This window comes from Zophobas morio, unplaced genomic scaffold, assembly GCF_036711695.1.
Source record: "Zophobas morio isolate AGI-343-1 ecotype UQ-CSIRO unplaced genomic scaffold, CSIRO_AGI_Zmor_V1 ptg000031l, whole genome shotgun sequence".
Lineage (NCBI taxonomy): Eukaryota > Metazoa > Arthropoda > Insecta > Coleoptera > Tenebrionidae > Zophobas > Zophobas morio.
This window is the reverse complement of record NW_026972136.1, coordinates 9,865,955-9,893,059: the sequence shown is the minus strand read 5'-3', so window position 1 is coordinate 9,893,059 and position 27,105 is coordinate 9,865,955. Positions and strand designations below refer to the sequence as shown.

At 35.0% G+C, this 27,105-nt stretch overlaps 1 protein-coding gene across 3 annotated transcripts in view; it reads right to left on the bottom strand.

The window, feature by feature from the left end:
• Src64b (Src oncogene at 64B) overlaps window positions 1-27,105 on the bottom strand; it is an 85,162-nt gene that overhangs the window by 13,854 nt on the left and 44,203 nt on the right. For all 3 annotated transcript variants that reach the window (XM_064069643.1, XM_064069642.1, XM_064069644.1), the window contains exon 2: window positions 7,140-7,301. In XM_064069643.1, coding sequence (XP_063925713.1) covers window positions 7,140-7,230 — 91 coding nt within the window. In that variant the 5' untranslated portion in view covers window positions 7,231-7,301. The remainder of the gene's footprint in view (window positions 1-7,139; window positions 7,302-27,105) is intronic.

The window sequence follows — 27,105 nt, the reverse complement described above, 5'->3', positions numbered from 1 at the left end:
TTGAACCTCCAAAACTCGCCTACATAATTATCCTTGACAGTGATGTGATTAAAATTAATTTATAACCTGCGTACACAAATAATTCGATAGTAATTTTTAACCACCTAGTATTTAAACTCATTTTATCTAAATTTTACACCGGGAATTCTCGATTTTTGCTGCATTTTGTGTGTATAATGAATGTTCTGGGCTATAAATACACAAAGGGACACTCCTACTAGATACGTTATCGCAACACCAGTGTGATATATGGAAAAAACCTATGAAAATATCAAGTGAGGTAACTGTTATTAACTTGCCGATACGGTAAAAATATAATGTTGCAAACGGATGTTGAGTAGATCATTTTCAAACACCCCCATCACAGTTCTGAAATTTATTAGGATTCTTCCGGAACTTCATAACTATCGCCTCGTTTTTTAATAAAATTTCCATACGACTTTTTAACGACTTTTATATCAAATACCTCAAACAACCGTTTCCGAATTTTACTGTTACAATTAAGCAAACGGAATTAAAAACCGATTCGAACCCACACTCGAATTATAAAAGCTATGACAACGCTAAAATTGCCGAATCTCAATAAAATAGGTCGAAAAACAAGGCTAGTGATGTGTTACGTAGAATTCGATAAAGGTGAGGGGGCCCTCGACGAAGGCAGTCTGCATTTTAATTTTGCTACAAATTCGGCGTGGGTTCAATTTAATCTTCTCCGTTTTTCGGATTAATCTATATTACGCCCACTGAAAATAAGGACGTTTATGGATTGCCGGGTAATAACGCCTTTTCAATATTCACATTTTTCAAACTTTCAATACCGAAATATAAAATGATTTTGAATATTTTTCTGGTCCATAAAAACGTCATAGGCCGTTACGGAAACAATAAGTCATACAGTATCTGAAATATTTGTGATTTCTATTTTAAACGATTCACTAACTGCAAATAACGATAATAAAACTCGAAAGTTCATTTCAAGGATGATACACAGAAAATTCTTGCAATTTGGGAAGTGATCAATCATATCGACGTCAAAAATTGAAAGTGAAATTTTTACTTTTTTAAATATTAAATAATAACTCAAATTATGACAAGACAATGTCGCACATCAAGGAATGACTCCGATCGTACCACGAATTATGTGAACAAATTTTATTAAAAGAAGTACCGATAGGAAGGAAATTCTGAACAGCAATTACCCTGTTATCAGTTTTTTTTGTAACGGGATTATTTCGGTAATGCACTTAATACGTCGATAATTTTGATAAAATTTCTGTACGACCTTTAACAAGCAAACACGCTCCATTTCGCCAATTATTAGAAATAATTACATATACCGTAAAAACCAAATTTAATGACAAGTTTAAACTACAAATGTTCACCTTAAAAACGTAATTCATTGCCCTTATAATTGTTTTAATACAACAATAAAAAACGAGAAGCTTGTATCATAAAATAAGCCACAAAAACATTGACCGGATTTAATTTGAATTATGCGTGATCAACTCTGAAAAATTACTCAAAATAATAGCTTAACATCTCGTAGCTCTGAATAAATAATTAATTCTAATTACGGATACGGAGAACCACAAATATTAATTGCAGAGATAACGCAAAAAGTAATAATAGTTTACTGAGCAAAAAATGAAACCGCGAATTACTCAAAATATGACTAATACGCCGTTTGTGGATTAATGTTTATAATTATGACTTTGGCACACCGAGTTAAATACTCGGTGTAAAACATCGCCAGTTATACAGGTGTCCCATTGCTCATGACCCGTCACAAAACACACATTTGATTAAAAAATTTCAGATCAAGGATGACGTTATGATCATTCACATTCCAGTTTGAAGAATTAAAATGCTAGTATGTGGACAATTCGGGAATGTATAGATATTACGAGCGTTCGACATTTGCATAAATTTATGTAATATATTTGTCACGATTCTTCGTAATTATCGAGTCATCATCACATCAAAGACTGGATGGTGAAATGATTTTAATACCTTTTACAAGTAAATTTAAATAATCATGATAATAAACTATTCCCTAATTACTTTATAACTGACTTGAAGAACTGAATTTTCTACTTATGTGAAATTATGGGATTATTGCAGGGCAGAATTTGCATAATGAATTCAGAAATTCGCCAAATTGTTCCTTCGCTAGGCACTTCACTGTAATACCATTTAATTAGAAAAAAAATCTGTTCGGATTACAACGCGACTGGTTTTTCAGCTTCAATTAAATCAAGTTTCACAAAATTAAACTGACATTGAATTAATTGTTAGCTATAATGGCTACTACATAATCCTCAATTCCAATTTTTTTTTGAAGAATATATATTTAAATTTGTAAAAATATATGGGTGTTTTATTAAAAAAAAGTTTCGTAAGTACTTGAAAACAGTTGTATGGATTTTTTTAACAGTTTAGAATAAATGTGCAATCTTCTGCCACCAGACTGTTGAGACATCCTCTACATGAAAATTTTATTTTGGATCGTACTTTGCTGTTTTAGGTTTAGGCGTTTCCACGAATAAAAATCACAATTACGAGCAATGAATTAATTAAAATGTTTAGTAAAATAAAAAAACTAATAATTACTTGTATTTACTTCACAAAATACGGCAACGCAGGAAAAAACAATGAGAGATAAGGATAATTCCGAGTAAGGACAAAAACGAAGTTGGTAGAAACAAAGAGATAACGACAGGAAGTTCGTAAATACGAATTTAGAAAGAGACTGAAGAGAAATAAAACGAGGTTTAGATGCAAAAGCTAGAAAAAAAGCGTGCTGTGTTTATTAATTGCACTGTAACTGTTCTCGAAATTTGGAAAAAGATTTGACTTGGAAAAACATACAGTAAGATTTTCGAAAAATTCGGTTTGAAAATGAATTTTTTTAGTATTCTAAAATTCAAAAACATTCGAATTCTTGGAATATTGAAATCTCGAAAAAACCAAAAAAATTATAAAGGAGGGAGGTATTGAAAATCTGAGATTTCTAAAAAAACTACCCAAAAATTCCCAAAAAAATCTGGAAATATATTTACAAGAATTGATACTAAAACATAACCTCTCAATGGTTCCGGATTAAAATTTTCTAAAAATTCGCTTTGAAAACGTAATTTTTTAAACGTAACGATATCTCGAAAAACAGTAAAAAGTTTGTGCATAAATAATGAGCTCTTTAGAAAAGTTTATCCTCAAGAAATTCTGGGGTACAATTCAGGACGATCTTATTAGAAAAAAATTGGTCTAAAGAGTTTAGACAGTACTTCCCTCGCTGTCGAAAACGTGACGACTGTATGCCTATTATGTTTTTTTTTCGCAGTGGATTTCAAAGAATTCGGTTTTGTAGTTCCTGAGTAAATCAATAAAATAAATTTACGCATTCATTAATTTTTTTGAGTCACCCTGTACATTCAGATCCAAAAAATATGAATGGAGTGATAGATCACAAGTACAGACTCATCATATTTTGTACATTTTAGATACGATTTATTCGGCAAACTTTTGAGTTGACGTCATCAAGTTTTTGGAGGGGATAAGCAAATATATTTTGACTAAACATTTATTATGCTCTTTATAACCTTAAAACATCTGCAAGATGTCAGAGCATTCCGTTTTGTAGTTCCTGATTAAATCAATAAAATATATTTACGCATTCATTAATTTTTTTGAGTCACTCTGTATATGCAAATCCAAAAAATATGAATGGAGTGATAAATGACAAGTACAGGCTCATCATATTTTGTACATTTTAGATATGATTTATTCGGCAAACTTTCGAGCTGACGTCATCAAGTTTTTGGAGGGGATAAGCAAATATATTTTGACTAAACATTTATTATGCTCTTTATGACCTTAAAACATCTGCAAGATTTCAGAGCATTCGGTTTTGTAGTTCCTGATTAAATCAATAAAATATATTTACGCATTCATTAATTTTTTTGAGTCACCCTGTATATGCAAATCCAAAAAATATGAATGGAGTGATAAATGACAAGTACAGGCTCATCATATTTTGTACATTTTAGATATGATTTATTCGGCAAACTTTTGAGCTGACGTCATCAAATTTTTGGAGGGGATAAGCAAATATTTTTTGACTAAAGATTTATGATGCTCTTTATAGCCTTAAAACATTTGCAACATTTCAAAGCATTCTGGTTAGCAGATTAAAAATTAAATTTCAAAATGTTGTTTTATAATTTTGATTTTTTTTCCAAAAATCTGGACGTTTCGGGTGAAAAGTCGATTCAGAGTTGTAAACTACATGTGTAGGACTATGTTATTTTATACAATTGAAAACCCATTTACTATGTGCAATTTTGAAGTGACGTCATCGCATTAGTGGTGGGGATGATTAGACAAATTTTGGTTAGCGTTTTACCATCTACATGATATTCTTAATATAAGTACAAAATTTCACAACAATCGGTCGAGTACTTTCGGAGATTATCTGTCTAATAAAATCCGGGACAACAGACGGACAGACGGACGGACAGACGGACGGACAGACGGACGGACAGACGGACGGACAGACGGACGGACAGACAGACGGAAATGGGAGACCTATTTCTTCGTCTTCTAGGGGTCATGAAAGATCGAGAAAACGTAAAAGTAGAGAGTCGGCCGACGGACTCGATTACAATACTTCCTTTGCTTACGCTCGGGAAGTAAAAATAAGTTAATAGTCCCGCACCAAGATTTTCGAACAATTCGGTTTGAAAATGAATTTTTCTAGTATTCCGAAATCTCCAAAAATGGTAAAAAAAATCTGGGATATAGATTTCAACTAGCTAATTCGAAAAATAAAGTGTTGATAATAGTTTGAAAATATTTTTTTTTTATTTCGAAATCTCAAAAAAATGTCTAAAGATTCACACGGGAGGGTATTAAAATTTCGAGATTTTTGAAAATTGTCCAAAAATCCTCAAAAAATTCTAGGAAAAATATTGTTTTAAATGTTTCGAAATCTGGAAAAGCAATCAAAAAATTGTGTGGAAAGATTGAGTTTTTCACAAAAAAACCTAAAAAATACTAAAAATTCTAAAAAAAGAGATGTAGTGGTATTGATCTGGAGAGTTGATTCGAAAAACAGTGTTAATGGTCCTCGACTAAGATTTTCGAAAAGTTCTGTTTGAATATGAGTTTTTTTAAAAACCTGGAAACCTCGAAATTCAGATTGAGAAATAAATAGAGATTTATGAAATGTTCAATAATTCTGTTGGAAGACATATATTTTTTAATATCTAGAGATCTTGGAAAAAAATCAGGGGGTTTAAAAAGTTGATTTTTGAAAAATTGCCAAAAAATTCTGTGATAAGATCTCCAGTTAGTTTAAAAATTATGTGTGAAGATTTTCGAAAAATTCGGTTTGAAAATGAAATTCTTGGAATATTGAAATTTCGAAAAAACCAAAAAAATTATAAGAGACAGAGGTATTGAAAATTTGAGATTTCTGAAAAACTGCCCAAAAATCCCCAAAAAATTCTGAAAATACATTTACACGAATTGATACTAAAACATAAAGTGGCAATGGTCCCAGATTAAAATTTTCTAAAAATTCGCTTCGAAAACGGAATTTTTTAAACGTAACGAAATCTCGAAAAATCGTAAAAAGATTGTGCATAAATAATGAGCTCTTTAGAAAAGTTTATCCTCAAGAAATTCTGGGATACAATTCAGGACGATCTTATTAGAAAAAAATAAATTAATGGTCCCGCACCAAGATTTTCGAAAAATTCGGTTTAAAAATGAATCATTTTTCATACTGAAAACATGAAATTTCTGAAAAATTGACTAAAAATTCTTAAAAAATTTTGGGAAACACATTTGGACGAGGTGATTTGAAAAAATTGTGTTGACAAATTGAAATTTTTGATAAGTTGCCTAAAAATCTTTAAAAGATTGTTGGAAATGTGTGCATGAGCTAAATCGAAAAAACACGGTGTTGACGGTTCCGAACCAGATTTTTGGAAAATTCGTGTTTGAAAATGTTTTTAGAATACACACACCCGATATAATGGCCCAAAATCAATAACGCCCTTATTTCCTTTTCAATTATGTAAAGCAGAGCTCTCGTTCGTACACGCACACGCCCACGCATTATCCTTATTTTATTCATTCGTTGTAGTATTTCAACTCCTCAAATGTTAAAATTCTACTGTAGATGATGCTATTTTTTCAAACTGAGGTTCCAAAACGTCACGGTGGTCACGATTCCTCGAAGATTTATAATTTTGAACTTACGTCTCTTTAAAATTCTTTTAAAATTATGGAACAAATTCCATTATACGCCGACTTTTGGGAAATTCCGGTAGGTGATTAATTTATTATCATATACCGGATCCTAGTGGGTAAAGAAACAAACCGCCAGTGCAATGATGCACCTGACCCTCACGTAGGAGCGATTTCGATTATCAAAAATTTGATGATACCAAATATCCGCTAAAAATTTTGTCGTCTTCATTTCTCGACCAGAACCAAATGGTCAAAGCTACGTGTTAATCATCGAATCTACGAGTAAAAGCTGGTCTTTTTGCCACTAGTCATAAATAGTAACACCTCCTATACACCTGGCGATGTTTCGCATGTGGTATTTGACACAGAAGACCCACGTGGGTGGGATTTACGCCGGTCACCATCCTCCAAATATGTTGTAAACAGAAATTGCAGTAACGGTCTGCATTTTTCTGATTATTAACATTAATTACGCCAATCAGTTATTTCCAAGGATTCAAGTTCTAAACAGTACCATCAGCGCACGTCTGCCTACACAACATTGGGTCACAATACATGTGAAGATTCCACACGTTCTCTAAGACCTCGATTATTTCGTAACCACAACAAATTCCTTCTCTTGTAAATTGGGTGAAATCTGCTCAGCACATTTCAGCTTCACTTCCACCAGTGTTAATTACATGATTCGGGTCATTTGCCGTACCGCACGTAAATACTTTTGCACACCTCTGGCTCAACCTCAACCACGGCTCACCCACTCCTCTCTGGGCGCCCGTCCCAGGTCCCGAGCAGCATTCGCGCAAATCATTTACTGCCGACCTTTCCCCCGTGCACTTTTCCGATCAGAGCCGCAGCAAACAAACAAACACGTTTTTCGACTTTACCGTCCATGTGAGCGGCTTTGATGCCGCCCGGGTAGACCAGCCGTTCGGGCTGCGACCGGCGGCTGCCGCAGCAGCAGCAGTTGTTGCCCATGGCGGCGGCGGCACCAGGCCGGGCGTCCGAGGTCAGCAGTGGAAGGCGTCCTCGAGCGGCAGCCGGTTCATCTGCAACACAACAAACACCCACTATAGCACGGGCAAAGTTCTCATCAATTAAGGCCGCGACTGGCGGCGCGCACGCACAAAAACCGACTGGATGTGGCAAAAAATTACGCTGCCGCAGAGGTTGGCTGATAAGGTCCGTGATAAAGTATGACGGGACGTCGGAGCCGGAGCGATGCGTTTATTGGTATTTTGGGATGGCCGCCGGTGGGAATGGGAAGGTTGACGTGGACGGGGTGATGTCAGAGGAATTAGGGTTTTTATTTCGGGACGGCGATGTTGGAGGTGCCGGTTTAGTAGGCAATAAACTCGGATGTGTCAGCTCTTTTATTAAAATTGATTGGGAGGGCATGGACAAGGCAAAACGTAACGAGAAGGGTTATCGTTCGGTTTATTAGTGCTTTGTGGAATTTCAAAAAATGTAGGAGCTGCGCTAGAGATTAACGATCGTGATAATTGGTTAGGAAGCAGATGCGGGGTGCCATGTAAAACTAAGCGAGGGCAGATTTATGTTTCCAAACACTAAATTTTTTGGTTTAAACACATTTTTGTTCATTTTAATAGAGGGTGATTCAACCAAAAATAAATTTTCAGGGGTTCTCAAAAATAGCTAAGTTTCGACGTCTATCAACTTTTGAATGTCGATGACTCTCAGAGACTAAAATGATAGAAAACTGATTATTTTAATTAACTGAGGGCTAATAAAAAAAAAACCAAATTTTTGGTCCGTATTTGTTTAGGGACAATTTAAACGAGAATTCTTATTTCAATTTTATTCAAACTAACCGATCATTTGGAAACAATAAAAAAAATATGCCTTCAACAAGACGGTGTTCCTCCGCATTATCCTAGCAGGGTGCGAGATTAGCTTGACATGGCCTTTACTAACAAGTGGATCACAAGTCCAGATATTGTGCCTTCAAATTTTTTCTATGGGGTACAGTTAAAGAAGTAGTTTACAGAACTTCAAGACACTTGACACAGCTGCTCAATCCTCATAACTAGAGCACAAACATTTAATAATAATGCAGAAGCTTTTTGTGGCGAGGTCCTTTTGTTTAACTATGACTTGTGTCGGTACTTGAAACAAAAGGTACAGTTTCGGCCATAAAATCTTGGGCATTATTTTTCTGTCATTTAAAAAAAAACACGATGTAGTCTATGCTTTATTGTCATAATGACTGACATTTTTAAAATATAAATATTGACATACGTTATATAAATTTTGACATACGTCATCATCCACATTCCAGTCTACGTCAAAATGACAAACATGGCAAATTTCAGAACTGCTGCAAGATTTTGTGGCCGAAACTGTGATATTTTCATTTATATCTTCAAATTGGGTTTTCCCAGTGAAACAATAATAATCTTATCTCATTTTTTAAACAATTACATATATACATAATTTCCAAAGTTAACACAGATAAAACTCTTAAATGTTGGGCTGCTTTGTGAAATTTAAAATTAGAAATTTTGTCACAAAACCGTAACTGCTATACTTATATATACCGCATTGTTTTATTTGATCAAAGGCACCATTTTCCGTGCTTTCGTAATGTAAATTTACATTATTGACAGAGGCTATCTGCCTCGAAGTGAGGTCATAATTTAAAATTGGCAATTTCCGCAGACGATATCAGTTGGGGTTTACTTGATGGAATTTCAGTGGAATATTAAAAAGAGCGAACCGTAGTATGCTAATTGTGTGAAAAATTGGAGACCTTTTAATGGCTTATCTAATTCGATTGACACGGAACAGTTATCCATGCCCACCGCCACATAAACAATCGAATTAAAATTGCACTGAAAGGTATTTTCAGATTTTAGTAAAACGTTTCAGTCAAAATGATACGAACATCATTTTTCGTACTGTAAAATATTTTTAAAACTTTTAATGCCCTATAGAATTAAAAAAATTTAACTCGCATTTACTGAAAAAAAAATGTTGGTGGAGATAATTAGGCAAATTTTGGTTAGTGCTTTACTATCCACATGATGATAAAATTTAACGACAACCGATTCGATAGTTTCGGAGATTATCTGATTAAAAAAAATTGACAAAGACGGCAGGCAGAGGGAAACGGGAACCATTTTTTTCGTAATATGAGGGTCATGAAACATCGGAAAACACGAAAGAAGCCAGTCGCTCGATGGACTCTGTTACAATACTTCAATAAAAATTGAGTAAGAAACTAGGCGTTACAGTAAGGTATCGATTTCTAACGACGATATTTTTTTCGTATGTGTACTAGGTTCATTAAGAATTAAGGTAGTAGTTATTTTTATTTATGTTTAATGGACAATGTAAACATATTCAAAAAAATATATGTTGACATGAATATTGATTAGATACTATGAATATTTTTTCGATCTAACAACACTCAATATAAAAGCTCTTTTTATTTAACCACAATATCTTCCTAATTATCGACGAAGTTTGAAAACTTCAGCCTTTTGAAATTGTCATAGAAAATTGTATATGCGTTCCTCACAGATTTAGATGATGTAAAGGACATCCAAGATTTAAATGATATAAAGGATTTAAATTATCTGAAGAGTCTAAAAAAACAATTTAAGGATCTGTATTATCCAAAGTCCTTAGCCAACATAGATCCTAAAAAATTCAGAGATCTAAAGGTGCTAGATGATCTCAAAGAACCAAAAAATGTGAGGGATATCAAGAATTTAAAAATATATCAAATACCTCATAGATCTAAAAGATCTTAAGGATATCAGGGATTTAAAATCTTTAGAAGATTTAAAGGTCTGAAATATTTGGTGCATCTGCATTATTTATTTCGGGAATTTAAGGGATCTAGCTTAACTAAAGTCTTCTGATAACATACGGGATCCAGAAGGATAAAAAAAAAAAATAAAAAATCTCTGTTTTAAATCATTTTAGGTTGATGCGTGTGAAATACTTAATATTATTACTATACGTTCTACAGTGTCTCAAGGATTTAGAAGATGTGAAAACGAATTTAAAGAGATGTAGGATTTAAAAAGATCTAAAAAGTCTAGGGATCTAGCTTACCTAACACTTCAGATAACAGAGGATCCATAAGAATCCAAAAAAAGTACAGAATACAAAGGATTCAAAGGCTACACAGGATCCTAATAAGATCTCAGGGATCTAAAAAATGTGAAGGGTTACAAAGTTGTAAAAGATGTTACAGATCTCACAGATTTAGAGGTTGTGAATGATCTCAAAGATTCAAATGATGTGAAAAGTTAAATAATCTAAAAAGTCTAGAAGGGTTAAAGGATCTAGAGTATCTAGATTATCTAAAGTCTTCAGTAGACATGAGAACTCTGGAATCTAAAAAATGTGAAGGGTAACGATGATCTAAAAGATGTGAAGAACGTTACGGATTTAAAGGATGTGAAAAAACTCAAAGAGCTAGCCAAAATTTGGCTGATCATCCCACTAACAATTCGATGAGGTCCCGTAATATTTTTTTAGTAAACGCCATTTAAATTTAGAACATTAACATACTCCTATATTTGTGGTTGTGATTTTTTACCCTAAGCATCAAAATTTTCTCAAGAAATCCAAACCGAGTGTTTGGATGAGAAGATCAGGACAATCAGGGCCGAACGTCATAAAATCGTTTGACTTGTTTAATTGTACCTCGTCTTCTCATCCAAACACTCTTCTTTATCTAAGCAGGAAACAAATATTGTTGCAAATGCGACAGTATATGGATCTATAATATAGATTGAACTATGTAGTTAGTAAGGCGTAAAGTTTTCTTTAACAAAAAGCAGCATATACATCATGCTAAAACAGAATTCACAACAGAATCTGAGAAGTCAGTTTGTGTACAATCAATGTAATTAAAGTGTGACGGCATTTTGGGGAAAACCATTGCCACTAAATATTATAAATGAATTTTCAGTTGAGGATACCTGTCTGGCTCGAACTTACACTTCGTTCTAGTTTTTAAAAATTACCAATCCAACTTATTGAAAATAAAACACACCGGAAAAACGTGTGATCAATAAAAAATATTGAAAGTAGATAGAAACCATTAGCTTAACTTTCAAACCAAACAAAAAATCAACCACTGCTTTTAAAAGCTACTAAGGCTTCACACTATCGTTAACGGTTAGATCGTTTCAACACAAATTTTCTGTTTACACCAAGATGTATGCGTTATTTTGTCTTTTCGCCAGCAATCCAAGACACAACATGCGTAAATGGAAAACACATTAAAATTTTTATTGTACAGTTTACATTCAATCCCACGATAACGCCAACCACACAACGATATCCGACTGTTATCTGCCAGGAAAATGACGCATCTGCGATCTACAATAAACTTTTGAGATTTTCCCGAAGAATCCGCAATACCTTCAACCGATTACTTCATTCCACCGGTTTAACTTTTAATAGCTCCACTCACTCTTGCCGAGAGAAGCGAGGATCTAAATTTAAAACGCAAAACCACCTGAATTTATTCCCGGCATCGGCACTCCGCGAGTGCCATCCCTAGCGCCGAATGTGTTTCAAGGTATTGCGGTGACTTATTTTCATGTCGGCTTTTTAGTGTCAACGTTGGCAAAAACAGAACACTGACACAGCAGGAATGCGTTTTCAGCGCGTAGATTTGGTTTTAATTGCCGGACTTCTCGGCTAACTGTATTTCAAATAACCAGTTTAAGATAGGCAGGCTCCGTAATGATATTGGATGCAATAGCGTTCGCCTCCACAGAAATCGCATTCCCACTTGTACGACTTCTTCAAGAAGTGAATTTGTAATAAATGGTCGTCTTTATTTGATTAGTCTTCACCTTTGAGTCGGCGGCGGTGTAACTTTCTTGTTAGATAAATTATGGTGAATCTTTTAACAACACTTGCGATTTTCAAGTTTTGTTCTCTTTGATATTAAAAAATTATACTTCCCGTTTTTTATCTTGCTATTTTAAGCCAAAATACAAATCTCGAGTGGGCTGTTTCCCAAAAAGTATCAAAGCTTCTACAAAAAGGGTTTTGCTATTATCGTCATTCATATTTTTAATTTTACCATCTTCACTGAATAATAGTAGTTTAGCTTGTGCTACGTTTTTTCGTAAATATATAATATAATTATTTTTTTTAGAAGATGCAAGAAATTAGATCTAGGCTCAAAAATTTTTATATGGTGGTGTTTTCTTTTTTTGGTTTATACTTTCAACTTCCATTGTATGTTTGTTTTTCGGGTTTCCACCAATTATCAGTCACAAAATTTTCTGTTTAAACGGAAATTCTAAAAATAACCACTTTATATACAGGATGGGTCAGCTAAGGGTAGACACTTCGAATATTTTTTCTATTAATTACCCAAAAATAATGATAATAAATTTGCGAACAAATGATAATAGCCCACGTGTATATGGAAATTACTGCTTCAAAATACACTACAGAAATATCAATTACGTTTTTTTGACGTTTACATGATTTGTCTTAATACCCTCTCGTATTTTTTACATTTTTTGGAGCACCCTTTGAAATTGAGATTTCCTTGTAGATTTCGAGTTGTAAATTTCAGGCTTCAGTTCTTCCAAAATTCCAACAATTTTATCAGAATCCATTAAATGAAAAGTGTCAATTTCCGAGATTAAAAAAATCACTTTCAAAACAGCTTTTTCGAAAATCATTAACAATTTATGTTTTTCAAATCAGCTCGTTAAAATTTATATTCCCAAAATTTTTAGAGGATGATATGATAAAATAAAAGACAATTTTGTAGATAGAAAAAAAATATTTTCAGACTGAATTTTTTTAAAAACTTAGTCCGGAATCATTAACACCTTATGATTTTCGAATCAGCCCGGGGGGATCTATATCCCAGAAATTTTTGGAATTTTTTGGCAACTTTTCAAAAACCTCAATTTTTCAATACTCCCTTGTATGAATTAATTTTTTTACAGTTTTTCGAAAACCCTTTGAAAATTGTCTCAAAATATTTTCTTATGGATTTCAACTTGTAGAAGTTAATATCGGCTTCATTTCTTCGAAAATTCCAGTAATTTTCCGATAAACTGAAAAATTACCATCTTCGAGATGCAAAAAAATCATTTTCGCGCCAAATTTTGCGAAAATTTTGGTCCAGAAGCAGTGACATTTTTTGTTTTTTGAATCAGTTCGTTCACATTTATATACAAAAGATACATAATTATATAAAAAAATCATCCCTTCGACTTTTATAGAATGAATACAAAACGTTGATTAATGTTTTACATTCTCTAAATTAATGTTACTATTATATCAAAACTTTGATTAATGCAGTTATGGTTATGTAATCTCCCAGATAAATTATCTAATTTAATTCTTTTTTAGTCTGATAAATACACGTAAAGTTAAAAATAGATTGTTTATAATAATTATGAGATGACCTCATCCAAGTTTTTAGAGACGATGAGAGGATAAATTGCAGTTAATAATTTCCCATCTTCACCATAATCTTAAAAGTCACTTAAAGTTACAGAACAATTGTACTTTCAAAGATTATATGAATAATAAAACAGTCATAAGGCTCCATAGAAACGGTAATGGCAAACCTGTATTTTCGTATTCCAGGCGGTGAAAAAAAAAAAAACATGAACTTGAACATTCGTCAAAATGAGCACTTCCTTGACTATGCTTGAGGACGTATCAGGCGATTTTTAAAATTTCTGCTCTAGTTACCCACGACGTATACGTCAGCAGTTTCAATTTCACTGCTGGCGTGAGCGTCATGCATAACTAGGGCAGAAATTTAACATATCACCCCGTATAAAAAAAAATTACTCCACAGAAAAATGAAAGCAAAATATATACAAAAATAAATAAGGAGCAAAACCAAAAATAAAATGAAATTTGAAACATCTTTCTGACAGTTTAATCTTTTGTTCACATAGGCTAACACTCAAATTTGATTTTTTTTTTAAGAAAAAGTTTCAAAAATAGGTTTGCTATGTAAAATGGAAGCACTGACTCTTTTAAGATTGCTAGATCAATGCAAATTTATTTCTAAACCTCTTAATTGACTTTTCCTTGTTTTCTCAACGCTTCATGATCCTAAAACACGAAAAATAGATCTTCCTTTTTCCTCTGTCTGTCTGTCTGTCGGTATGTCTACACGCACGTAGTCTGTGTTAAACGCCATGTGCGTTCGAATCAAAGACACTGGTGAGACGAAACCATGATTGACTTGGAGTCACAATTCTGAGAGCGAAGGAATAACTATGTAAATTCTTTAGACCGATTTTTTAACCCACTTTTTGAGAAAGATTAATATGTAATGAAAATTTCAGACAGACCATGAAGTGTGAAATTCTGTCTAAGCTGTCAAGATTTATTTGCTATGGAGATTTTATAACAATTTACTAGAGGTTTCCACAGAAAATTAAATTCGTCACGAAACAAATTCGGTCTCGTGCCGTTTTTAAAAAAGAGGACAATGACACCTAATTTTTAACAAGTATAACTACAAATTGAAATCACTATTACCAGGTGCAAGATTTACAAAATGAATACTACACATCCAAAAATATCGACTAGTGCGAGACCAAAACAATCACCATTGTGAACACGCCAACCATGTTTCCATGTCGCACCAACCGCAACTGAATTATTTCAAATAAAGGTGGTCTCATTTAAAACCAACGCTGGTTTTAACTAACTTTATACACGAAGCGGATTCTCAGTTGCGTAAGTCATTTCCTACACACAATCGATGTAAGCTGTTCATAGTTACAATATTCTGAAAAACCCACAGTGTTAACTAACGGTAGCCGTACTAAGTGAACTTGTCGTAAAAAGTAAGTTCACTGTTGGGAATCGTGCTAAAAGCAAACCAAACAAGAGGTTTTTGCGGTTTAATTGCCCATATAACCCTACAATATTTGCTTTTCTTGTCTGTGTACACCACATGAATAATTCCATTCCAAGTGATACTCAGAAAAAAACAAGGAGGAACGTTATCAAAATGGAACAGACCTGAAATTAGTAACACTTAATCAAATTTTATTTTATATACTAGACACTTGAGTTGTTTTCTGCCTTGAAATCAGGTACACTTTGAGAGTTTTGATTCTTTCTATTAAAAAAAAGTAATAATCGCAACCTAACAGGTTATCAAAAATTAATCTAACTTTCATTACCCTTATTAAAGGCACTTCCTGTTAGGTTAAAGTATCTCATTTTAATAAAAGGTTTCTGTCACATTAACAAACAAAGCATATGCGGAAATTTAATGGTAATGTTATCTTATCACACTACTCTGTCTCATGGACATGGTAAAGGTCCGCCTTATCAGGCTTATTGGATTTTCAGCTCTTTCATATTTCCACATTCCGCTCCACTCGTAAAAAAATTATCAATTTGATAATGAAACCAAAAAAGACTTTTTAAATCTACGACTTACCCAGTTGAACGGTAAAGAATAACCACTGCAATGAATAGTAAATAAACAAACTTCTGCATGAATGAACGTGTATTTGTATTCAAATCTATAATTAATAATAATACACACTTGAGTGAAAAAATGCAAGATAAGGCCATGCCACCATCGAAGATAAAAATCGTACAGTAAACACTCAATGAATAATATGAATTAGTTTCACAACCATGAAATATGTTTTTGGAACAAGATTCTGATACATAGATATTTGGTGCCTACAATAACACTACGTCCTAATAAGCATAAGAATTATTTTTTGATAGTTTAATTATCATAGTCCTGGTAGATATTGTAACTCTCTAAGGTTACAACATCAGTCAAAGTTAGTTCCCACATCCCGTGCAACAATAAATTTTGTTCAACTAGGTATGAGAAATAGTGTCAAGTTATCAAACGATTGCTGAAAGCAATCAAGCCTTTATTCACCGCCTCGTACAATATGCAAAAATCAAATTAGTTAAGTAACAATAAGGCAAGAGCAAAAGCAGGCGAATTCCACGTCTCGGTTGTAGAGTGCCGCTTACGTCAACATTCCTATAAAACAAAAAACAATAATTTACTATTATACTCATAAGTCACCTTTCCAGTTCTATCTCTGACCCACATCAATGTCTAGCGCGTATTAATAACTGTTTCGTGTTGTTCTAGACCAAGCAACACGTGTTTGTCAATTCACATTTTTGCAAAAACAATTAAATCAGTTGTGTAATCATTTCCGGCAGGACCGGCAACATTTACCTATCGCCAATTAACTCGAAAAAAATTAAATAATTTTTTCGACTATCAAACTGACAATTTTGCAATCAAAACGCCGCGTCCTTGTTGCCTTCTTGTTCCGGTCGGCTTTGATTAAACTACAAATTATCATGTCACAACGAAGCTTCGGTAATTGAGTTTGCTTATTTTGCACGGCGAACGAACAGTTACTTATTTATATACAAAAAATACCATCAAAGAAAGTCCTTTCCGTTAAAACACCTCGCAATAACCATAATTGCATCAATCCAATATAATTACACACTCCGTAAATGTATTTATTGCTATCGTGTGCATGAGATTTGTTTTTCCGGGGAAGCGCTGGGAAACTGCCATTATTTTACAATCGCGTAATTGCTAAAGAACCCTCCTGGTTAACAACACTCAAGTTGAAACAACAACAATTGTGACGAGTCTATTCTCCAACCCGCATTGTTTCACCAAATACAAAGCGTATTCAATTATCACTGGATGTTACAGAAGACCACCGACCACAAACAATAAATTAAGCCAACAATGCCTGAAATCAATGGAAATTACTCGTATCGATGACCCGACGAGCTGAACCCGTGAACTCTGTAACTTATGACCTAATCTTTTCAGTGGTGTTCTTCGAGAACCGTTGTGAATCAGGCTCTAATAAAGCTGTTGGCACTAATGCGGCTTCCTTCATTAGGGTGATAAAGACAAAGATCAGTCATACAAAACGGGATTTTGTCATGGGCATGTGACTAAACAGATCTACTTCGGGTTAAAACGAGAACGAAATTCGTCAGCGAAATGGACTAACGAGAAAAAAATGTGCCGACCGATTTTACTTGAGGCAGGGGTCTTTGTTGTGATAATGCTCTTCTCGGAAGGGATCGTTAAAGAGGTCACTCTTGTATTTTCATTTTTGGCAATCAATGTCAAGTCGTATTTTTCACGAAGATATGAAGCGAATGATCGGAGGGCAAAGATACGATAAACCCTCCTACGCCATTTCAGAAAATACAATCACAAAGAGCCTGTAAAATCGGGTAATTGGTGGACAAACCCTGAAAGCCCCGCAGGTCGTTCTTAATGAGATTCCTAAACAGTTATTAACTTATTGGTTCCTAGATTCTAGGCAGTATTTGGATTTCCGCTTCCGTCTATCTGTCGTTCGTATGTCTATTAGCGGTTGTGTTTGACCGATAATATTCTACGCAACACTTTGAAATTATGAACACACTTTATTGAAATTGTCGGAACATATCTAACTATGCTCTCCAAAAAATTAATGACGTCATTCAAAAATTATGTCAATCTTTGAAATCTGTAAAATAAGACGTCCTTAAAATTTTAGTAAATGAATGTTTGATTAAACATGTCTCCAGTGCCGGTTGTGCTTTGCTAGCGTTTCTTCGAGCTGCTTATACAAGATATCCCAGAAAAATGAATTCAGCGATTCGTTTTATCGATTAAGTAAAAAATTCTTGGAATACAGCGATATTGCTATTTAAAAATAGCTGATGTTTCATCTGATGTAAATGCTGTCTTTCGATATTGTACTTTTTCAAAAAGAAGGATAATAAAGCGATTTCATACGAATATGTTGAATTTTCAAATCTTATACTATTAAACGAGCAAAGTTTGTATATATATATAATGGGTTTCTCGAAAACGGCTCTAACGATTTCGATGAAATTTACACGTTGGGTTTTTTTTGGGTCAAGAAATCGATTCATCATAGTTTTAACTTCTGAAAATTACAGCTTCATACATTTTCAGCAATTTTCAGGCAGTGAATTATATTTGTTGCTAGGCAACATCAGATGACACTACACGAACACGAGATTGTTTTAGAGAAGTTTGGGTGACAGTACGTTTGACGTACCTTTTTATCTTCAACTGTATGTACCCAAATATACTCCACTGTATAAAGGACGTTAAAATTCACCTTCTGAAGTGAAAATTTACGGAAAACTAAACAGTGAGCGGATAAAGGGCACACGAAAGTGCGTTGAAATGAGGTTATGTCGTCAAGCATTAATTTCGGAGGTTTCCACGGTCAATATATGATCGTTCTCCGGGTTGGGACAGTGTTATTTTAGCTTTTGGGCTCAAAGTTTTGCACACTTTCGTAAGTGGCATCTTCATGAGCAGAGTTGAGAAATAAGGAATAACCCAAAAGAGCACGGTAACTCAGTATGTTAACCATACCAGAAGGAAACTCTTCTGGCAGTAAGAATGTGGTGAAGAAAAATGAGAACGACACACAAAGAGAACTTGGCTAATAAATGACATTGTAATAAATGTCAAACAATAATTCCAGTTTTCTACTCTTTAATTTCTACATGTCACTCAACAGTGTTTAAAACAAAAACTGCTTAAGGAATTTCTTTTTTATTGTGTATTTTTAATTAGTGCGGGTACTTCAAAATGCGTACTATAGATACGCCTATTTATCTGTCCTAATGTGATCTACTACTACTAAACGAGCCGAGTGAAGCTCGGTCAACCAGATATTATGTTATTAAAAGCCCCATTTGGCTTTAGTACTTTTAATATTCACTACACTGTAGGTGTAGGTACTGGAACAATTGAAAACTTTATTAAACAAACTGGCTTCGACTTCGTCTTTGGACTGACTCATTAGTAGAGCTGTGCGGTCGAAATTTATTTACCCCCACTATCGGCCCACAGTGCCGATCGCCTTGCTCGCTTCTCGCTTTTCAGTTGTGGATTATTTTTAATAATTCACACAAATAGTTTTATTGTCAACGAGACGGCCACCTGAACATTATTAAAGTTATTATTACTCTTATTTCGTGAATATGGATTTTAAAATCATCAACTGACATGCCGTTAACATTATTTTTCGCGTAATTTTCTTCGCGATACATAACGTCGGTTGCAAGCCTCTGGCCTGCCGGAGTGGGGGTCAATTCGCAGCGTTTAAATTTCAACCGCACAGCTCTACTCATTAGGCTTCATATAGTTTTAAAATTGATTAAAAACTTGTGATGTTGAATAAGTTTCACGTATGGATTCAATAAGTTGAAGGAATAGAATTTACCTAAGCTTCATGAGTCCAGGAATTTTACATTTCATTTTTTTTACATTGACATTTGTTTTGTTTGTTGCGTTCTAAAAGAATTGTTAGGTCTGATCATGAAGGAAGGAACTTCTTTCCTCCATGGGTGTGGTGAATTTCAGTTGTAAATGTTTGATATTGATTGTCCTCCTGAAGGAATATTAGAACACATTATCTTGGGCAAATTAAATTAATATACTGATTAAAACTTAACATTGAGCTGAATTTTGTAGAAATATTTAGGTATACAGGTGGTTAATATAAATACAAATTTGTTAAATAAATTAGTAATCCTCCACGTTTTTGTTCTTATGTTTATGGTAAGAATCTGACATCACGACTAACTAATAGATTTGAAAGACACAGGACACTTTTGAAATGGTTATATTTTGCATGACCAGGAGTAAAGATGGATTGCGGGCCAAACATTAAGAGCATCTGCGCACAGAACAATATGGCCGCCACAGGTACACAGACAATTAATTAATCTACCTAAGTTTAATTTTTGATAAGATTGAAATGCCACTCATAAATTGGGCAGAAATACGACAGCAATTGCCATCAACGACCCCCCCCCCCCCCCCCCCCCCCCAAAACAAGATGGCGGTGAAAGTGTGTAGTGTTTTGGTGAATTATAAAGATGCGTAGTTTTATGCGACGTTAGAAATATCCCTGACCAGAATAACAATAATTCCGGATGATGAGGGTATAGATGCCATCATATTTACGGAATCCCGCCTGGATGGGTTCACACCTTTCAATCAACCGGATAAACGTGAAATTCATTTAAATTTGAAAAATAAGAGTAACCAAGCTGTATGTATTTTAACAATACGAGAAATAAAAGATTTCGCCCGCGTGTAAACTGCCTTAAGTCATTTAATGGGGTAATTCTAACCTATTTTTAATAGTTACTTTTACTATTAATAGATAAAACAGTTACTACCTCAGGTACTTGCAAAATCCTTGAGATATACATATCTTTGAAAACAAGAGTAAGTCTTTGAAATATTTGCTTTTTAAAAGGTAAATTTGTTTGTTCGAAATAGTATTCCTATGTGTGCTGAAGTGGCCCACCTTAAAAATAGGACAAAATCCTTAAATTCAGCACAGCCTCATAAGCTGAAGACAAATTTTAAGTGTTTTTCAAAGGAGAATTTGTTTAGCCGAAATGATATTCACATGTGTGCTGAAGTGGTCCACCCACCAGAAAAACAGGGTAGATTTCTTAAAATTTTAACTTAAAAAAAAACTTAAAAACGGGTAACTTAAAACTTTGACTTTTTAAAAAAGGGTGCCTTTGGAAAAACAGGGTAAAATTGTTAAAAATGTATTTTTTTATATCCTTGAAATATCTACTTTTTTAAATATGTATACCTTTAAAAACAGGGCAGTATCCTTAAAAAGTGTTGTGTTCTGAAAGGACCCTCCTAATAGTGTCGAAGTTTGCATAAGGAGGATATACTTGGTGAAAATTTCATTTTTGAATAAATCGTCTAAAAATTGTCAAAAAATTCTAGGTTATAGAGGTTGACGTCCTGATTCCAAAAATATAGCGCGTTTAGGGTCACGGAGCAATATTTTCGAAATATTTGAAGTGAAATGCGATTTTTTTAAATTGTTAAAAATTGCGATATTTAAATGGGCAATTTTGGAAAAACGGTTGGATTTATCAAAGAAATGAGGCGGGAATTGACTTCTGTGGCCCGAAATCTACAAAAAAATATATTTAGTTAAATTTCGGAATTGTCGAAAATGGGTTGAAATTTGCATACGTACATTGTGGAAAATTCATTTTTGAAAAAGTCGTCTAAAAAATTCAAAATTCTCAAAACATTCAGGGAAGTAGATCTGAAAGGTATAGCGTGTTTACGGTAACAGAGCAATATTTTCGAAATATTCGGTGTGAAATTCCGATTTTTTTTAATTTTTAAAAATTTCGATATGATTGTAAAATTGTGCTTTTAAAAAAGTTGTCTAAAAAATCCGCAAAATCTAAAACATCGACTTCGATGTGCTGATTCGAAAAGAATAACGTATTTTTGGTCTCGGAACAAGATTTTAGAAATATTCGTTTTGAAAATCAATTTTTTTTTTCTTAAATCTAAAAATCCAAATTTCAACGTGCGATTCTGGAAAAATGATACCGAGTCATCGAAGAAATAAGGCCGAAAATAACATCTAGAGATCGATATCTAAAAGAAAAGGTCTTCAGGCAAGTTTCGAAGGTAGTCGAAGAAAATTCGAAATTTTGAAATATCGATCTCGACGTGCTAATCGAAAAATATAGTGTGAAAAAATTTTAGCAATATTTGTTTTGATTTTTTTTTAATCTTAAAAGTTGCCAATAAGCAATTCTGAAAAAATTATATCAAACGGGGAAGTTCCAAACGTTGAATTTTGGACGAAGTTACCCAAAAATCCACAAAAAATTCTGGGATAGAAATATCGAAGTACTGATTGATTAATCTAACATATTTATTATTATTATTTTGGTGCGATCGGGCAGAGGCATTGCTTGTTGTGCCCGCGCTAATCAAGTGATTGCTAGAATGACAAAATTTGGAAGAGAAGAAATTGCTTAAACTTTGTAGGCGTCATGCATGCGTTTGAAACTGGAAATTACATTACAATATCGGAGGGTAGAGAATTCCATGATTCGAATATTCTGTTTACGATAAAATGTTGTCTAACGGTGGTCTGAAATTTATCTTTAGACAGTTTTAAGCAGTGTCCTCTAGTTCTATTGTTACGTACCTACTAATGGAAACAGGCATTTAATAGGAGACCGAGGAGTTTTTAAGGCTTGAAACGTAATAATTAGATCTCCTCTTACGACGATCAGAGAGCGTAGGAAGCTGCATCATAGATAATCTGTCATTGTATTTTGGATGAGTACGTCCAAACGGGATTCTTGATGCTTTTCTTTGCACTAACTCGAGCAACAGCACATCCTTTTGAAGCGTAGGAGCCCAAACACAATTAGCAAACTCGAGGATGGGCCTAATATAGGTCCTATAAAGTTTACTGACGACGCTAAAGTGACTTTTTGCAAATACTTTACTGAGGAGAAACACCCGTGAATTTGCCTTTTTCACAACATGCTGAACATGTTCAGACCGAGATAGGCAACTTGGTTAACTTGGAATAATCATTATCAACGGTATACGTACCTTGCGGGTTATTTTTACCAATATTAGAACCGAACATGGCTGACAAATCGTTTTTCAGGATAGACTGATTGTTGCTGGTATTACATATCTTTATATCGTCAGTATACATGGCGAACGGTGGTTGAATAATGTCTTATAACTCAGCGGTGTATGCTATGAATAATAGTGGACCCAAAATCGATCTTTGAAGTACACCACTCAGGACCGGAATATGCTCACTTAGGGCGTCACCAACCCTCACTCTAAACGTACGATCAGCCAAAAAGGCGTTTGGGAACTCTATCGAAAGCTTTGGAATAATCCAAGTAAACAACATCAACTGGAACTCCCGAATCATAACGCCGAGTCCAGTCTGAGAGACAACAAAGGAGATTCGAAATTGTGGACTTGCCGGGAAGAAAACCGTGCTGTTCTTCCGGAATAAGATGTTGATCCAATAGGAACTTAATGAGAGTTTCGTTGATTATAGACTCCATGATTTTAACAATGAGGGAGGTCAGACTAATGGGTCCCCTTCTTAAAGATAGGTCGCACGATTGCTGTTTTCCAATCAGAAGGCAAGATGCCTGAAGTAAATGAATGTTTCATTAAGAGACTCAGAGGTAGAGAAAGACATTCGGCACAGTGGGCCAAAACGGAAGCAGTAATTGCGCCCGGCCCAGGGGATTTAGAATATTTTAGTTTCTTCAACTTACTGCAAATTACATCTTCAGGGAACTCAATACTATCGAGAGAGACATTCGGCTTGGGTATTAAAAATTTTTTTAAAAAACTGCTTATCTCTTATTTTCAGATAAGAGTGACATGCCTCTCATAAATTGGGCAGAAATACGACGACAACTGCCAACACCGAACCCCAACAAAAAGAACATGGTGACAATGTGCAACGTTTTAGTGCATTTTAAGGATGCGGAATTCTACGCCGCGTTGGAAATATCCCTCACCAGAATAACTTTAATTTCGCCGATATAGATTGCACCACATTTACGAAATCCCGCCTGGATGGGTTCACGCCTTTTAACCAACCGCATCAACGTGCAACCTAAAAAGTAACCAAGCTGTATGTATTTTAACAATACGAGACATAAAAGATTTCGCCCGTGTGGAAACTGCCTTGAGTCTGTTAATGGGGTAATTCTACCCTATTTTTAATAGTTACTTTTACTATAGATAAAACAGTGGCTATCTCAGGTAATTAATACTCGTATGTAAGACGATTCCTGGCCAGATAGCGGCTTTAGCGCAAATTAACAACAAATATTCATTATCAATGACGGTCAAACGGCTACAGCCAATTGCAAACTACAGATTCACTCACCCCTTACATGTGACGCTCTAGTACAGGTCCGGCCCCGCGACAATTCGGCCCCAATCACGAATATGAAAACAGACACCTGACTTATCTGTCGCTAATGATTAAGAATGGGGTCACTCACCGGGGGGTCTCCACCCCCTAGCCCACTCCTTGTCGATCAGCGGTTCCAACTCACGGCGTCGTCTTCAGCGCGCGATCTTCTGGTGATGTAGTCGAGTTACCTGTAATCGCCCTAGCCGTACAGTTTGGGATGCACTGCCCGCCCACAGCCCCCTCAGAAGGAGCGCTGTCTTGGCCAAAGTGGAGAGGACACCTCCACGTTCATACGTCACTATGTTTCCTCCAGAAACCGGGTTAATCTCCCAACCTAACCAGCAAACGTATTCTCTGTTGCATTCGGTTGCCACCACCGCCACCACCGGTCGGTCAACAGCCAGGACACCCCTTTCACGGCTTTCGCCAACCTGCCGTGTCATGAGCCAAAGGCGCCCCACCTGAGTACGCCCTCAGTGCTCAGGTACATACCATGGTATCTGCCGGAGATTTTACGCGTTCACAATACTCTCGTGGCCCCAGGTTCACCCTAACCTGCCACCTTCTCTTATCAACACCTTAACACCCAACTCTTTGGTGTTAACACTCAACCCGAGTCCGGCCCTGTCACCACACAGCTGGGCCTTCACGCCCATCGCTATTTTGCACACTCTCACAGACTCTGACTAACTTGGACTAACTGCCCTCAAAATGCACCCTCTGCATCTGAGATATGTGTCTTAAGTGGGGGTTAATTATTAAAACTGATTGGTTTGTCGCCTTAAAGACCTGCACTAAGAATTCCGCTTACACGTAATTGTATATTTTGCAGCGCCGACACCGACTATGATCCGAATGAAATACAGGAAGGTGAAGATGTTGCAGGAGCGGTACTTTAAGACACAGAACACTCACTATACACACACACTATATTAAGACCCACCACTGACCCGGAAATGACCGGCATTCAGGCAAGACTTCTATCATTACGTGTACTAAGACCAAGTAATGATAGCATTGATTAGATTAACAGAACAACTTTCGAGATTCTAGAATTACAGCATCCAAATTAGTCTGCTATTATTCTCTAATCTCACCCCATCCCCAAAAGTCTAGCGTAACTACCGACCATTTATCCGCGCATCACTTGGAAAGTGACCTACACTACTCTGACCTACTGGTGCTAATCTAATCTGACTGACATGATCAGACTGTTCAAGAAACTTACGAACAATATGACATGTTCCTAACAAAACAGCTTTTTGAATTTTGATAATTATTGAATCATTCAAATGCAAAGACTTTAAATTCTCAACTAAGCTATTTGGAACTACACCTACATTAGAGATAACTAGGGGTAGAATTGAAATTTTTTTAAGATTCAACATGGATGTCATTTCTATCGATAATTGTAGATATTTTGAAATCTTGGTGTGGTATGTTTGAATAATGTTGTTTGTGTTAGGAACAGCAATGTCAATGAGAATGGCTTCGTTCGTGTGTTTTTTGATAAGTATGATGTCTGGTCTGTTAGCTGTAAAGTTTAAGTCTGTAAGTATTGTGCGATCCCAGTATAATTTGTATTTGTTATTTTCAAGGAACGGAGATGGAATTTAAGTGTAATAGGGTGTCGTATCTTCGATTAAGTTCATAAGTGTTGCTAATTCTTTGTGGATGATTTTGGCGACGTTGTCGTGTCTAGCTTTGTAGTCAGTTTGTGCTAGGATGCTGCAAGAAGAGATTATGTGATGGATCGTTTATACTCTCGAGGGAGACATTCGGCTTGGGTATTATTGCACTAGGTAACGTATTGTCAATTTCAAGAGTGAAAGTTTTAGAAAATGTGTCTGCCAAGATATTTGCAACAGTAGCACAGTCATCGTTGTTTGGTTAGCGAACAACGACAGCCAGTGAACATCGGTGAAGGCCTTATTCACAGATCTGTAGTCAATAACAGCTCTGGTATATGACTGTTCTTTCCTTCGAAAGCGTGCACATCTGGAAATTAGCCTTGAGGGTGGAGTGATCTGACTTTCCGACAGGATCAAGGTATTCCAAATGGGCCAGAGAGTTGTCGTCACTAGTGATAATTAAGTCTAATGTCGAATGAACGATCCGTTCGCAGTGCCCATTCTTAAGGCTCTACCACACCTCAAGAAAATTTCTATTTTAAAAGATATGCAACTTGTAAAACACCCATGTTACCTCGTTATGACAGCTGCCACTCATCTCTAAGGGTTAAAATCGTTTACTTCGTTTACAATAAGTAACTAGTTTTATTACTGCTATTGTCAGCGGGGGAAGTGTATCCCAGCTTGCAGGTAGAGCAGAGTAAGGAACTAAAATATTTCTTAGCTTACGTTCGAGAAGTAAAAACGCAAAAACACGTCTACTGGTATATAAAAATTGCCATTTTGTAATATTAGTTTCAAAAGTTTTGAGCGATATTTGACAGGTGTATGACGTCATCGATAATTTTTTAAATAGCACCTCCTACCTTTTTTTAGCATAAAGTCCCTTGAAAGAGAATTTTTGATATGCGGTTTAACCTAATTTACTGTCATAAGAAAAGAAAAAAGCCAGATGTGTGTTTTAAAATAAATTAATAAAATCATTGTCAGAGACTGTTGAGATCTTTACTCGCAATACACACAACAAAAAAATGCTTGTTCGTATATATAATTCCGACCATAATTCTTCCTCTTATTTTTAAATTCCTGTTTCCATAAAAATTCGTACGTGTTGGGCATATTCTGTAAGTAGGTAGAAAAGTAAAATTAAATTTCCAAGAATATTTTATTGTAGGTACGAAAGTACGTTATTGTGAGTATTTCTTAGTAATCTTGAAATTTTTCAACCCAAAATCTTAGAAATTTAGGTAGGTACATACCTAGTTACCTCTCGGAATGTATTTTGAATGAAACAAATTGGTCGAAGGTTATTTCGACAGAACTTCTCTCACCTCGGAAATACAATAAAACAAATCCAGCTTTTTCGAAAAATGATAAAATTTGATTATGCGAATTTTATTTTTTTATGACAA